The 16,566-nt window shown below is 39.5% G+C and overlaps 1 protein-coding gene across 4 annotated transcripts in view; it reads right to left on the bottom strand.

Annotated features, from left to right (window-relative positions):
- Positions 1-16,566, bottom strand: part of LOC150085669 (putative sodium/potassium/calcium exchanger CG1090) — a 273,451-nt gene that overhangs the window by 129,322 nt on the left and 127,563 nt on the right. For all 4 annotated transcript variants that reach the window (XM_090374171.1, XM_090374172.1, XM_090374170.1 and 1 more), the window contains one exon: positions 2,821-3,024. In XM_090374171.1, the coding sequence (XP_090230297.1) occupies positions 2,821-3,024 (204 nt within the window). The remainder of the gene's footprint in view (positions 1-2,820; positions 3,025-16,566) is intronic.

Raw genomic sequence — 16,566 nt, 5'->3', positions numbered from 1 at the left:
TAATGCATTATGTTATGAAAAAATTTGTAAAATAATAAGAGGAGTTTACCTCAATATAGTACATAGAACACTTCCATATGATACTCTCCAGAAATTAAAACGAAAAAAATCGAAAAATTTACATTAGAGTAACAATTTAAAAAATAATTAAAAATCAATATAACACAAAACTCAATTTAACACAATTAAAATCAATTTAATGCAATTAACTAAAAAATTGCAAAAACAATTTTCCTTCCTGAAGCCGACAACGCTTTTCGACCATATGTTGTGATCACAGGAATGAAAATTCCTGTGTCAATTTGACACAGGAATTTTCATTCCTGTGTCAAAACTCCTCTTATTATTTTACAAATATTGATATCAACGTAGAACATATTGAGCATTTCAGCTCTGGTTCATACTATCTAGTTATGAAAAAATATCCATTCTAAAATCCTCATCATGTGGATAACAACTTGACTACTCCAGTTATGTTCCTTCTTTGCAGTTGTAACATATCTTCTCCCTGATGAGTCTTCCCTGACTTAATATAATCTGAATAATCTGTCATCTGGAATACTAAACCTTTATTACAGATTATTTTAATCTCCCATGTCTATCTACATAAGAATTGTGGGAAATTACAGTGGTATACATTTTTTTTTAAAATTTCCTGCTTTTTTAATGGAGAGGTGAACTTGAAAAAATTTTAGCTGATTTGTAATATGTAACTCATCCGTCATGCCAATTTGGGGGGAGACCCTATACTACAATTATAGAAATATAAATATGTTTTTGGAACATTCAGTAGACAATGTTCATTACAAAATATAATGTACACAGGTACTCAGTAATCTCATTAAATCAATAATTTATTTAGTGGTGGTTTTTTTTTTTTTTTTTTTTTTTTTTTTAAACACAAGGATGAACTTGTGTTTTTTTGAAACTCTTTTGGGCTCATAACATGAATCCCTTTCCAAAAATCAATAGTCATCAAGATGATGATGGCAGGTTACTTTGCCTCATTCCATTCATGCTGGTATCTTTTTTCCATAATCTTGATTTCTTGGCAAACCTTTTTGCTCTTCACTTTTTTTGCAAACCTTCACTCACTGCACCAGGATTTTGTATTCCACAAAGTGGCTGTGCTAAAAAAGAACCTTCAAACTCACATTGCAACTTAATTTTCTGAAACTACTACGCATGTTGTGAGAATCTTCTTGTAGCCCTTTGTTTCATAAACACCTTTAATTATATTATTCATATATTAGTGTTCAATAAGCTTTATTGCTTTCTAAATTGAGAAAGGGTATCATTCCCATATCATATGCAGGGCACTGAACATCTGCAGAATAAATTTACTTTTTTTTTTTTTTTTATGGCTAACTGAACAATTACAGCCAGCGAACTATTCTCAGCTACTTATGATAGCTGTATTCATTAATGGAATTAAGGAATTTTTTAAAACATTCTGATTTCAACATGTTTTGCTGTTTTTTGCAAAAAAAAAAAAAATAAAAGAAAGGGAAAAACAGTGCTTTGGCAAAAATTGGTGAGATGAAGAAGGGGTCAAATAGATGGATTCTCTACCATAAACCTGGAGAGTTGCTAGCTATGCTATACCAATGAGACTACCTTTTTGGAGCTATGAGAAGATACCTAGCATGATGCAGGAGAAGAAACTCCATATTGTCCTGACTCCTTTTCCTGAAATTAAACCATCTCAATAGACTGAAAACAAAAAAGAGGGAGGAAAAAATGGGTAGATATCTCTCCTTTTATTGGATCTGAAATATGTAGTTCAAGATAAAATTTTTTTTAAATTGGCAGGCAAGTAGGAATCCAGTTTACAATTGAATGATAACAGATATGTGTTAACTAAATTCAAAGTCCCATAGTAATGAAATTTATAATCAATTACAGATATTTTATAATTACAAGAATATAAAGGATCTTATAATTACAGGAATATGAATAGATCTAATTATCTTCATTTTACTATTTGACCAATATAAAAAAATTATTTAGTGAAAAAAAAAAAAATACATAAAAAAAGATTTTAAGAGGTACAAAAGAATCTATTCTTTTTTTTAAACTGAAAAGCACCTCTTAATTTATGTGACAAAATTGGTGTTTGTTAGTACTGTCTCGAGAAATAGAACCATCAATCGTTCCAAATTTTCCCATAAAAACCATTAAACTTTACATCAAAATTCAAACTGTTCATATAAATAAATATCCTTTACCATATAATTTGCACTCCCAAAAAAAAACTTATGAATTAAAAAAATACATCTTTTTATAACTGTAGGTCCAAGCACATTCATAGTCCTGAATTTTGTTCATAAAATAACCTTGAATGGAATACAAAGTTTTTGTTGTTTGTTTGTTTGTTTGTTATTTGGTTTTTAGGAGCATTGGCAACTAAGGCCATATTGCTCCATGAATATGCGGTGGTCATTCCTGACCTTTCCGCATCCTCCGTATTTGGTAGTGACGGGCTCGAACCCCGGCCTAATCAAGAAGCGTGTGCTACGCACTGCTGCTCCTTCCCACCTGGCTACGGAGGCGCCTCCAAACAAAGTTTATGTTTTCATTCATGAAAAGTACTAATATATCATGAATCTCATTCTTTAAATACTCTGCTTTTTGATCATCAGAGTACCACACATCAAAAAAGGAAGTGATATTCAAATTTACTTAACAGAGAAAACAATTAACGAGAAATCTAATTTGCACACCTCATGTCGTTTGTTTAATGTGGTGAAATTTTTTTCAAAAAATGATGAAACAAAATAAAAATTAACTTGGTTCAGATAAAAGTATAAATTTACTTACCATCACAAATAACCTCTAACGAAGGCACAAAATATTGATCACACACAATTGTCAGACCCAAAAACATATAAAGTGATACCATAATATGAATGACAAGACCGCCCATTCTTCTAGTTTTGAAATCCATCCAGGGACGAAAAAATTGCTCTATAGCAGCTGGTGTACAGTTCTCAAAGGAATTATTTGTTGTTGATACTGACTGAACTGAAAATAAGAAAATTGTTATAATAGAATATATGTTATAAAAATAATAAAATAAGAGAACAAATATAACAATTGTATAATTCATCATCATCAGCCATTTTCAATCCACTGCAGGATGAAGGCCTCTCCAGAAACTTTCCAGTTCCTTCTGTCTTGTGCAATGGCCATCCATTTACTACCCACAAACTCATGAATTTCATCTATCCATCTCTGTCATTGTCTTCCAGATTTTCTTCTAGCTCCTCTTGGGTACCATTCTGTTATTCTCTTAGTCCATCTGTCATCATATCTTCGAGCTATGTGTCCTGCCCAAGACCATTTTAGTTCTTTTGTTTTGATAAGAATGTTCTTTACTTGAGTTTGCTGCCTAATCCATATGTTTCTCTTCTTATCTAACAGTCTGATTCCCAATATAATTCATTCCATTCTTCACTGTGTCGTCAGCTTCTCTTCCATTCTTTTGGTGAGTGCCTAAGTTTAACTTCCATAAGTCATGGTGGGTAGTATACATTGGTTCATTATTTTACGTTTCAGACAAATTGGGATATTGCTCCTCAGTATGTGACTATTATATTTCCTGAATGCTATCCATCCAAAATTTATTCTTCTCTTGACTTCCAACCATTTATCATTATTACAGCTGATGACTTGTCCCAGATAAGTAAGGTGTATTTAGTGTCAGATGACACCAGAGGTTTCCCCCATCTCCGCGTGGTTTTCATTGTGTGTGTACCAGTTTGCTGGAAATGCAAGAGGTTTAAAAGTGTATGGATACTGTATATGTATATAGTGTCATGTACCACTGTTCATCTGGTCGTTTAGCTGCTGGACGCCTGCTGAGGCCCAATGTTGCTCTACCTTCGCCCCGTGGTATAGTCCAGGAACCCAATAGTTTTAGTTTCACTTTGGCAGGTCCTGCCACCTAATTTCTTGAGATTTCAATGGCTAGGACCTAAAAAAAAAAACGTGTGCACTCTTTTATATGCACATACGTACAGACAGATCCATATATATGCGATACATATATCCATCATCATCATCGGTTTTGATGATTGTTACGTGAGGGGGATACTGCTTGCATAATAAAGGCCGAAAAAAATGGACGAACAGTAATGTTGACATAATTAAGTTTTTGTGTGTGGGGCATTCGCTGGCATAAAGATAGAGTGGGTGGGAGACTGAAGGTTGGGAGGGGGGGGTTAAGGTAAAAATATGGGGTGATAGTGTAGGCAACCCCCAGAAGTCAGCGAGGCAGGCCCACCAGGATAAAGTAGGGGGTGCTGGGGGGGACTGTCCCACCACCGGCGCAGTGGGAGGGGATGGAAAGGCACCAGGCAAGGGAGCCTGGTGCAATCGCCAGAAACCATTGTATGGTTCCTGCAGACACCTGTTGGCGTCTGCAGGAAAACTATACAATGACCCGCTGGTGGTGTCCAATCTGGTGTCATGTCCGAGGTGTCATCTGTGGGACCTGGGTCCCATCCATGTTAGTCCTTTACCTTAGTGTGGTTTATTTCCTAAGCCTTCCAGTTCTCAGGAATGTGTCTTGTTCACATACACCCAGCTGATGGGGTGTCTAAGTTTGGTAGTCATCTCCATTTGTCATTCATGGAACATGGGTCCCGTCCATGTTAGTCTATTTCGGTATAGTTTGTTTCCTGAGTTTTCTAATTCTTGTGGGTGGGTCATTTCTGGTGTCCATGTCCAAGTGGACTGAAGGACAGATGTTCTTTGGTTATAATGGTATTGGGTTGTTGGCTGCGGCCATTTGGTTTCTCCTCCTCGCAAACAGTGCCTGTGCATAATATACTGCTTGATACTAATCCTTCGTGTCTAGGAGGTGATGTTCTTGTCCCTGTGGTAAGTAGTGGATTCTGGTGAGTAAAACACCACGTAAGTCTTCATAGAGCCAGCAGTCATATACATGAGGTGCTGCCAGCTCTCCAACCCCCCCACCCCGCAAGTGCAAGTTGGATCATCCTGGATCCCAAGTAGAGACAATTTGGCATTAATCGCTCCGTGTCCAGTTAAGAGGTAAGTTACTTGTAGACCTGGGAAGAACCAGTTTTGTGAGGTTGGGCAGTTTTGTTCAATATTGGGTAGAAACTTCTTTGTGATCTCTCCCTTTTGAGAGTTGCTCCACCTTTCCTGCCATGCGTGCTGCAGGTGAGTTTGTATCCTCTTTTTTTCCACATTTCTGTTGCTGGTTAGGTCAATAGTGAACCCTAGAAAAGTCTGTGGGGTACCTTTGTCTAGGTAGCACAGTAGGCCGCGTCGTATGATTTTGGATCTAAGTCCAGCAGGAGAGTGCCAGAGAGCACCTGCAGAGCATGGGTGCTCATTGTGCGTCAAGCGCGAGTGATGGTTAGGAGGATGGATCTGTGAATTTGGTCTGTGATATATCTGTTTACTGCTGTTGTAGTTTTTTGAAACCATGCGCCGGATGCGTAGGTGACGATCGGAGTGAAGATAGTTTTGTAGAACAGTTGGAGGACTTGCTTTTTGAAGCCCCATTCCTTATGTGTGATCCTGGCAACCATGGCTGCATAGCGACTTATTTTTTCACGGAGATATTTCAGATGGTCCTGAAATGACAGGTTTCGGTCCAATATCATGCCTAGGTATTTCAGTTGGTTGGAGAATTTGATTGTTTCCTGCCCAATTTTTATTTGTGTAGGCTGCCTAAGATCAAGGTGTCCCTTTAGTAGGATGGAGTTTGTTTTTGTGGGGGATATTTTGAGTTGATTTCAGTTTGCCCATTCTGGGAGGGTGGTCAGGGCCCGATTTGCAAGGACCTCTAATGCGGCTCTTGAGTTTGCTTGTATCGTCAGAATGAGATCGTCCGCAAATGCCTGAGATTGTATTTCGTGGAGATCGATGTTAAGAAAGGTGTCCAACATAATATTCCACAGTAGCGGGCCAAGGACTGAACCTTGAGGGCAGCCCCAATGGACATGCCTGGAGAGTGTGTCATAGGGGCGGTGACTTTGATGGTTCTGTTGCTTAGGTAACTTTTGATGGTATTATAGAGGTTTTCCGGCATGTTGACTTCTCGCAGCCTCGCCAGGACGCTCGGCCACCAAAGTGAGTCGAATGCCCCAGCAAAGTACACGGCTATCACTAGGAAGTACTTTGTATTTCATCTGTTTACCTTGGTCAGGAGGTGGGTTAAGGCGTCCATGGCGGAGGTTCTCTGCCTGAAGCCGAATTGGTTTGCTGAGGCCAGGCCTGCCTCATCATAGTAATGTTGGATCCGTTTGTAGAGTAGTCATTCAAATAGCTTAATGATAACTGTCAAAAGTGCAATAGGCCGGTAGGAGTCCGGAAGGTGTGGTGGCTTTGTTGGATTCTTTAGGACGAGTTTAACATTTGCCATCTTCCAAGAAGTCTGGATGGTACCTTCTCTGAGACAGAGGTTATATAGGTTTAGTAGTAAATTCGGAGCGTACTCTACCGTTTTTTTTTTTTTTTTGATAATTTCGGGTTCCACGGAACCCGAAATTATCTATTTCCAGGGCATCTATTTCCCTTTATTAGGTCTGCTGCATTACTGATCTCTTCCATGGTGAAAGGGTGCTCTTTTGTTGCCGTTTGATGAGTCTCGTTGGTCTAGCAAACTCGGCTCTGTTCTGTTGTCATTGTTTGTATCTCTGGATGAAAGACAGCATCAAGGATATTGTTGATGGTGTGTTCCCAAGTGATAGTCAAGTATCCTTGGGGCATTTTAGTGACTTCAACTACTTCCCCTCTGGGGAGTTTGTTGGTGACGAGCTTGTATACAAGTCCCCAAGGGTCCTTGTTTCCAGTGGTGGAGACCAGGCACTCCCAGGATTGGTTTTTGCTTTCTCTAATTTGTGCTGTATAGGCGTTTCTCGCCTCTTTGTAGCTCTGTCATAGGGTTTCAGTTTCCGCCGCCGGCCAAGAGTGCCTGGCTTGCTGGAAGGCCTTTCTTCTTTCTTGCGTCTCCTTCCTGAGTTGCTGGAGGTTTTGATTCCACTAGGGCACTGCCCCTGGTGTTGAATTTTTCTTCCTGATGGCTGTGTGGCTGGCTTGTTTTATGATTTCAGTCATTTTAATTTGGAGTATTCTTGGGTCCTCAATACATTGGAATTCTCTCTGTTGTTGTTGTATGCTATTCCGTAGAATGGTCTGGAAGAGTTCCCAGTCTGCCTTTGCCATGCATATCTATGGGTGGTTTGTCTGTTCAACAGGTACTGTGGCCAGTGATTTGTTTAGACTGAACGTAATGGCACGATGATCAGACGTTGTCCAAAGCCTCAAGGATGGTCCAATTGGAAATGTTGCCAGCATTCCTCGTTGCCATGGTGACATCTATAGTGGCCTCCCATAATGTGTTGCAGAATGAAGGCAGATTGTTGGGTAAGTTTAGTACAGTTAATGTTGAGGTTGCCAGGAACTCTTCCAACCTGGTCCCGTTTCTGGTACACTGACTATCTGGGGTATGGCTGTGCCACATTGGCGACCGGCAGTTAATGCCTGCTTCCACGATGATTTTTGCTTTTGGGAGCATATCACTAGCCAGACTTAGGTACCTTACTGCGAAGTCGATATCCTCACCCGGATGACAGTAAAGGGCTATGACATAAAACGCTCCCAAGGCCGTGGTGAGCTGGGCAAATGCAGCCCAAGATGTGCATAGCTGAATGATTTTGGTCACCGTTATATCTGGGTTTCTTACCAAGATCGCTGCCCATGGGGTGTCATCCCCCGTTTAGACTACTTTGTATGTTATGGGACAGCCCCTGACAGCCTTCATATGTACATATGGTTCTTGTAGTATTACTACATCAATGTTTTCTTCTTCCGCCTTCTTGCGGATTTGATCGGCGACCGCCTTGGCTCTATGTGCATTTATCTGTATGAATTTAACCTCTGTGATGTTATATTTTTTAGGATGTGTTCCCATAGTCCAGTCTTGATTGGAATAAACTCTTTGCTTTGAGGTATGTAGGACATTGCCATCTCTGATTGAATGTGCACTATCTAACTTTAAACTCTTGCAGTTTGCACAGGTTGGGTCAGGGTTTTTGTTTGGGCAGTCACGGAAGGTGTGACCTTTTGCCGAACAATGCCCGCACGTGAGAATTGTCTGGGTGATTATGGGTTGTATGCCCAAATTTGCAGCACCTGTAACATTTGGGCACAGTCATATGCTCTCGAAAGCAGTGACTGCCCCAGTTAACATAGATTCTGTTCTGGGTGCTTAAAGCCCTCCATGCCATGGGTGCGAGCTCAACAACCCAGTTCTGACGGCTTCTGTCCCTTGACTTGGTTATATACTTGGGCGTCGCTAGGTCTTCCTTATTCCTGTCCAAAAATATGGCCTGTAGATTTCTTTGGAATAGCTCTGATAGTTGATCTGGAGTAAGGTCTTTGGCCAGGTCATATATTACGATTGAAGGGCCTTGGTTTTTTGGGCGCAGCAGCAGCGGTTAGTCCTAGTTCAGGTATTTTCGGATTTTCTATTATTCTTTGTGCTTCCTCTCGTGTTTCTGTTTCTATCAGTAGTCCGACATTCCTTGTTTTCCTTACAGCCTTTATTCTTGTCTTAAATTCTTCGTTTAGATTAGTCATTATTTGGGATTTGAGTTGTTCACCGGACTGGTTGTCATCAGGTTTTGTTGGTCGTAGGACTATTAAGGGTGGTTGTTTCAGGTTCGGGTGCTTTGCTGGCCACTATCGAGTCACTTGCCGGTATCCTCAGCACTTGTGCATACGATGGAGTGCACTGTAGCATTTGTCTGACTCCATCCATGTTTTGTGCTTCCAATATTGCCTCTGCCTTCTGTAGATGGCTGAATGTGTTCATTAAGATGGCTTTGAGTTTATTCCATTGGTGTACGATTTCTGCTCGTACTACAGATGTTATTCTGCTGCTGTTTTCCTTCATCAGATTTTCTAGGGCCATTCGCACCGGTAATGTTTGCTCTGGAATGGTTCCCTCTGGTAGTGTCGGATCGAGTTTAGCATTTTCTGAAGGCTTGAATTGGTCGTCTGTCCCTCCTGGGTGTTCATGCAGATCCTTTATTTTGCTGGCACTCTGGGTTTTCCGGTCAGATTTTGGTACTGTTACATTTTTAATTTTTCTTTTTGGCAATTGGTCTATGATTCTCGGCCTCTTCCTGTCTCTCTTCAGTTTGGCTGAGGGTGCCAATCTCAATGACTTCCGTGTTGTTTTCATGCATTTTATTTGTTTTTCCGGATAATCGGAATTGTCTGGTTTATAAAGGTGCTGTGTGTTTTCCTACACAGGTCTCTTCGGGAGTCGCTGAATGATGCCTCACATGAATCCATACGTTAATTTGGAGAGGTACATTACTGTCTGTGTGTTTTTTCTTCCCCCACCGAAACACATGGGGGAACATCTGAGGGTAGAAATTCCCCTAGAACGATGGGAAAATTTTCCTTAGTGGTTGTTGAGGACACTAAAGATGATGGTCAGATCAAAAAAGTTGGGAAATGCACAAGAGAGAAGTTCCACTTCACCATTAAAGTTTATGGCAGAGAGGGGGACAGGAACGGTCACTGAACGCATAGTTTTCAATTAAAAGTTAACTCAGTCACAAGAAAGTTGGGGCTCTCGTTCAGCCCAGGGTACATACTAGTGGGGGGGGATCCTTTCCCAAGTCAAGGGCCAGATCCTAGCATGGCAGCCGCGTTATACCGGAGCACTTCACAATTTTCCCTTTGCGAGCTGCATGGTGACCATACAGTCTCGAAAACAAAGGAAAACAGAGAATAACGCTAGTATCTGGCGTAAATCCCAAAACAGTAGCAAAAGTTTCTCACCAAGGCACTCCAATTAGGTTAGTCTTCTTGTGGGAATACATTGTAGCACTTACACTGTTGATTAAACACATCATCCCCCCCCCCCCTAATTTCCAACATTCAGTTTCTTAACAGAAATGTCTTGAAATCTCCTCAGGCACTGTAATCAGCTGATACGTATTTTCCTTGAGTAAACAATATTCCCTGTAGAAACGGGTTTGTTATTTGTTTTTGTTTTTTTTTTTTTTAGGAGCATTAGCAACTAACGCCATATTGCTCCGGGGATATGCGGTGGTCATTCCCTGACCTTTCCACATCCTCCATATTTGGTGGTCATGGGCTCGAACCCCGGTCTAATCAAGAAGCGTGTGCTACGCACTGCTGCTCCTGCCCACCTGGCTACGGAAGCACCTGGGAATGGGGTTATTCTTCAAAGGGATAGTGAAATGAAGGTCAATCTCTGTTGTAGGTGCAAAAACGTAGTGTCTTCGTCGCACGTTAACCCTTCAGGCAATTATTCCAACTGCTATTGTACATTGCAGGGTTATTATGTTGAAGGAATGCGAGCTTCCATATAGAGAATTTAGAAACAAATATGGATATAAAAAATTACCTGATCATACTAGACATCAGAAGGCACTTGAACTGGATCATGCATGACATCTCGATTCTATCAGTATAAAAATTCCATACTATGGAGTAAGAGATCACCACTTAAAAACACAAATATGCGGAGCACTGATTTAACCAGCCACAAGCACGAGTGAGTCAATTACTGCTCCTTCAATCATTATATCCCTTTCCATGGCATACTTGTTCATCATTACTTTTGTTTTAGCCACATTCATCTTTAGTCCAAAATCCTTACTAACTCTGCATAACTGATTAAGATTTTCCTCTAATTCTTTGGCATCATGGCTTATGACCACAATGTCATCTGCAAATTGTAAATGGTTTAGGTACTCTCCATTCACATTGACACCATTCTGCAACAAGTCTAATCTTCTGAAAGCTTCCTCAAGGGCAGCAGTAAACAACTCTGGAGATATTGTGTCTCCTCGTCGAACTCCTTTCTCAATTTTAAATTTGCTACTGTCTTTGTCTAGTCTAATAAAGGAGGTAGCATTCTCATATATTTTCTTCAAAATCATAATATATGGGGTATCTATGCTTTGTCTTTCCAGTGCCCGAAACATTACCTATTGCTGTATGGAGTCAAATGCCTTTTCATAATCCACAAATGCCAGGCATAATGGTGTTTTATATTCATTTGCTCTCTCCATTAGCTGTGATATTACGTGAAGGTGATCCATAGTTGAGAATCCTGTCCTAAAGCCAGCTTGCTCTTTCGGTTGATTCTCATCAAGTATTCTTTCTAATCTGTTAGTAATGATCCTTGTGAACAACTTGTAGATGTGGGATAACAGCTAATTGGTCAATAATTTCCAATTTCTGATTTATCTCCTTTCTTATGCAGCAAAACTATGATTGCATTATTCCACTGCTTAGGCATCACACCTTTTCTAATGTATTTTGTGAAGTGTTGCCAGTTTTTGTGCCATGTCTCTTCCTCCCAATTTTAACAACTCTACAGTAACTTCATCTTCCCCGAGGCTTTCTGATTCTTCATTTTCTTCAACGCATGTTCTACCTCATCAGGAAGGATATAGGGTATGTCGTATGTGTTACTAATTTGCGATCCACCTTCCGCATTGCTGGCACCATTCCTTCGCTCTTTGTATAATTCTCTATCGTAGTCTTCTGCTTTTTGAATTATGCCTTCTCTGCTATTTATAAGTACACCATCGCTGTTCTTCAGTTTCAGTATCATTTGTCTTTCTGTATTACTGCTCATTTCTGCTGATTTAAGTCCTTTGTTTTCCATTAATGCTTGTTCTACTTTTCTTGTGTTAAATCTTCTTATGTCCTCTCTGAGTCTCTTTCTAAAGATTATATAATTATAATATGCAAGTTCAGTGCAAAAGCTTCAAACTACAGAAATAAAACTATTGTACAGTGCAAATGTCTCCAAACTTTTATTTGGTTGTCATGATTACCATTCACAATCATGACAACCAAACATACATTTTATTGCATTTACATGTACAATATAGTATAAAATCCACCCCTCCATCTCCCAGTACAAGTGCAAATAAACAGATCTGACATAAAATTTAGTTATGTGTGCACATACTTTTATAAAGTAATATTTACTTCAATACATTTAATCTCAGAGATAGAAATGAAACACCCTTCCTTCATATCTAGATATGAAGTGTATACAATATATGATGCTGCTGTATAAGTGTACCCAATAGCATGATTTTGCATATACAGTAGCTGTAAAAGGCATCACTAAACACATTGTGAATCCTGCTAATTACCCTACTTATGCACCTCAAATAAGCAGCAATTCCCCAAAGGGGAAGTATACTGCACTCTCTTCTCCTGGTTTAGCACAGCAACCACCACCACTCATATGGCACCTTTTTATGGAATCTCATCAGTGAATGACAACCTGGGTGTATGATCAGATAGCCCAGTTTTGACTTGATTCCAATGTGAAATGCCAAAAGATGTAAGGAGTTAAAATTTTATGCAAATTTACAGCAAAAGCTCAAGCTACAGAAATATACACAACTAGCTTACTGTTAGTGCAATAGCAACATTTTGTATGTAGTTGCATAACTGCTAAATAAAAACAGAGTAAAAAAAGAGCCTACCTGCCCACTGAAGAGCATGTAATTATCCAAAATGGTGCAACTCAGTATAAATAGCAGCTACTTATTTCAGGTGCATGAGTAGAGAAACTCATTGTTAAGAACTAATGAGACTCAGGGGCAGAGAAGGAAAATGAATGGGATACATATATATTATTGTGATACAGAAGTCTACGGTAGTAATAAACTAGTCTGAATTAAGTTACAAAGTAGGTTAGGCAAGCTAAGACAGATTATGAGAAGTCTTTGGAAAATGATGCAAAGAAAAACAGCAAATACCTCTTTACCTATGTAAACACTAGAAGGAAAGGGATGAATCATATTGGCCCAGTTGATAACAATGGTTTAACAGTTGATGATCCTGCTCAAGTTGCTGACAAACAATAGATATTTTGCATCTATGTTCAAATATGAGGAAGCCACGGGTGCAAAGTGATTTCTAGTGTTTTTTTATCCTAAGACGAGTACTAGCTTCTTTCATAAACCCTCTTCCACTCGTAACGTCACTGCCTCCCTCACTAGCAATGTACTGCTCTCCTACTCTCCTGATTGGCACTGCTCTTGTCTCCACATGGCAGGCCAATAACCTAGGAGAAGGAAGTCCCTCTGCCAGGGCTAAAGGAGCAACAATGAATTACGATACATATCCATCATTAAAGCCAACAGGCTCTCAACATACTGACACCCATAAAATGGAATACTATCTCGGTCTTCTGAAAAGAATGAGAACAGATTCTAACAAATCAGATCACCAGCTTTTCTGATAATGCATTCCTTATCGGCTCAAACAGTAAGCAAACTTTCTCCCTTTATCATCCAGAGATGTCTTGAAAAAGCAGCAGGTAATCCAAAAGTGGTAAAACGAATCTATTAACTGAAACCACACAAGCAAGGCATTCTGAATTATTATTAAAAATGTTCTCCATAGGCAGAATCCCAATCAAAGTCGTGCCACATAACACACTGAACTCCTCAAAAGCAGTGATAAGTGAGTGGGATTTACTGAACGTCAATGAACAGGAGATAGTCATTGAATTATAAGAACAGAAAGTAACTCAAGCAAGACAAATTATAATCCCAAAGGATGATAATCTAGTTCCGAAACGAAATATCATACTGACCTTCAGTACACCTAATTTTCCAACGTCGGTTAAGGCAGGCCATCTGCACTGCTAAGTCCATTCATACATTCCAAATTCCTTAAGATGTTTCAAATGGCAAAAATTTGGTCATCCTCAAACAGCATGCAGAGGCAAAAATTACGTCTTAATTGTGGGTCAAAAAATCAAAACCTACTGTAGGTTTTGACCTACAGCAGTCTCGAGGATGTCCAAATTGCAGGCAGGATCATCCAGCTTATTAGAAACCATGTGACCTGTGGAAAACGTAAAAAAAGATACCAATATATAAGATCAAAACTAAAGTATCATACCAAGAAGCAAGAAAGCAAGTCTAGCTAACAGCTAACTGCAAAAACAGCTATCTATGCTTCTGCTACCCAAAATTGTCAAACTGTTGTAACCCAAACGGAGGTGTCAATCCTGCCTAACACAACCTATTGCAGAATGGGCACGATCTATACTACTGATGAATCAACCTACTAACAAACCTGTTCTAGTTAATGAAATAAACAATACCCCAATCTCAATTCCACCATGTGGTAAAGTACCAAGGAAACCACAAAGGCAACATGTCACTGAATTGCCACAATCATATTCAAGCATGGACAATGAAGATGTAAATGCACAAGAAGAAGAAACAGGCCTTAATCTTCATGCAGAAGATGACATGGAAACTTAATGTTCATCTATTGCAACCAATGATGTAAAAGAGTTGTTGTTATGGGAGTTTCTAGCACAAGGGCTACTTTGGCCATATTGCACCTACCAAAGGTAGTAAAGTTGTATGTGATGTAAAAGAGAGTACAAATCACAGATGCTTTTTTTCCTAGAAAAGATAAGACCAAATATGATCATTTAAAGCAAACTGCTCTCTCTCACACACAAGAACCAGACAGACTCACCTTCCCTCATCAAAACTAAATAATGCAGAACATTGTACGATAGAATTGCAGAGGCTTATACAGTACTACTGATGATATCTACAATTTGATCTCACGATATAATCCTGTAGCCTTTTGCTTGAAAGAGACTAACTTACAGACAAAAAAACTGCATCACTTGTGAATTTTGCAAATAATGTGTTTTGTACTGCATTGTGGGTTGCAGAAATGTTCGAAATGCATTTTTTAGATAGGATATATATCTCTTCTGTGAATGAAATCCAATAAAAAGACTCCAACTAATATACCTAATTGCCATAAATATCTTCCCAAAGGGTAAAATGCATAATTAATGGAAATAAGAGAAATCATGCAAATGGAAATCATGACAACCAAACATATCTATTACAAAGGCATAGCCATTTCAAATATCGATCTTGGGAAGGCGTAGTCACTCTCTTATGGCCTGATCCAGGCGTTCTCTTCACATCACCGGTTTCTCGCTTTAATTTGAGCACCCGGGATACTGTTGAATGGTGGCAGCCTATTTTATCAGTGATAGCATGCATAGAAAGCCCTTCCTGGGACAGAGAAACAACTACACTTTTTTTTTCTTGGTGTCAACTGAACATATGGAGTGATGCTTACGCCTCCACAAAACAGGATACTAATGAGCATGTATACCCTTCCAATGCCATATTTATAGAAATGGCTGATACAATACCTTGTAATTATTTGTACATGTAAATTTTATTGCATTTACATGTACAAACTGAAATGACAAGTTAACGTAATAGAGTTATATACTGTATCGGCAAAATAAGTCCTCAATATTTTGTTGTTCCTCCTCAAGCTGCAATTACAACCTTGCAACGATCTGGCATAGAGTTAAACAACTTCTGGATATAAGGTTGCCCAATTTCGTGGTACCACAACCTTATAATGATCTCCTACAGCAGAATCTTACTTGTTGGCTTCTTCTGAGCAATTTTAGACAACATTATGTACCAGCAATTTTCAATAGGGTTCAAATCTACTCTTTTGCAGAGCCAGTCCAACACTGTAATGCCAGCATTTCTGACTACACCTTAAGGGAGAAAAATGAGGGAAAACATTGGTGTAAGAATGTTTTAAGCCTTGTGAGACAAGAAGACAAACTCATCATTAAATCTAAAAAATAGTGTAAAACTTACCAATTTTGCTGTGTGGCAATCCCTAATAACTGGTTTCAGGCACTCCTCCAAGATAGCAGCATAGGTCACTGTTCCGTTAATAAACTTAATTCCCCCATCCCTTTGCTTGTTATGCATCCCCAGACCATCTGACTGGCGGGGAACTTTACAGTCGGTGTTAAGCAGTCAGGATGGTACGCTTCCGATTTTCATCTTCTGACATATCGCTTCCCATCTGAGCCATGCAGGTTGAATTTCGATTTGTCAGAAAAAGATGATGTCCCATTGCTCTTTTGTCCATGAAACATGCGTTTTAGCCCAAGCAAGTCGCTTCTTCCTCATTTTTTGGGTCAACAAAGGCTTCTTCATGGACCAATAAGCACGCAGACCATATTCCGAGAGCCGTCTTCAGATAGTTTGTGCACTTGAGATGGCCTGTGGGTGCGTTTCAACACCAGAGGCCATCTCAAAGTCCAGTTTTAGATCAGGAGCACTAGTATGCCGATTACAAAGGCATAGCCATTTCAAATATCGATCTTGGGAAGGCATAGTCACTCCCTTATGGCCTGATCCAGGCGTTCTCTTCACATCACCGGTTTCTCGCTTTAATTTGAGCACCCGGGATACTGTTGAATGGTGGCAGCCTATTTTATCAGTGATAGCATGCATAGAAAGCCCTTCCTGGGACAGAGAAACAACTACACTTTTTTTTTCTTGGTGTCAACTGAACATATGGAGTGATGCTTACGCCTCCACAAAACAGGATACTAATGAGCATGTATACCCTTCCAATGCCATATTTATAGAAATGGCTGATACAATACCTTGTAATTATTGTCTGATGCAATACAAACATTAT

Source organism: Mastigoproctus giganteus, chromosome 5 (genome assembly GCF_048544385.1).
Source record: "Mastigoproctus giganteus isolate SK-2022 chromosome 5, ASM4854438v1, whole genome shotgun sequence".
NCBI lineage: Eukaryota > Metazoa > Arthropoda > Arachnida > Uropygi > Thelyphonidae > Mastigoproctus > Mastigoproctus giganteus.
This window is presented reverse-complemented; position numbering and strand designations above follow the sequence as displayed.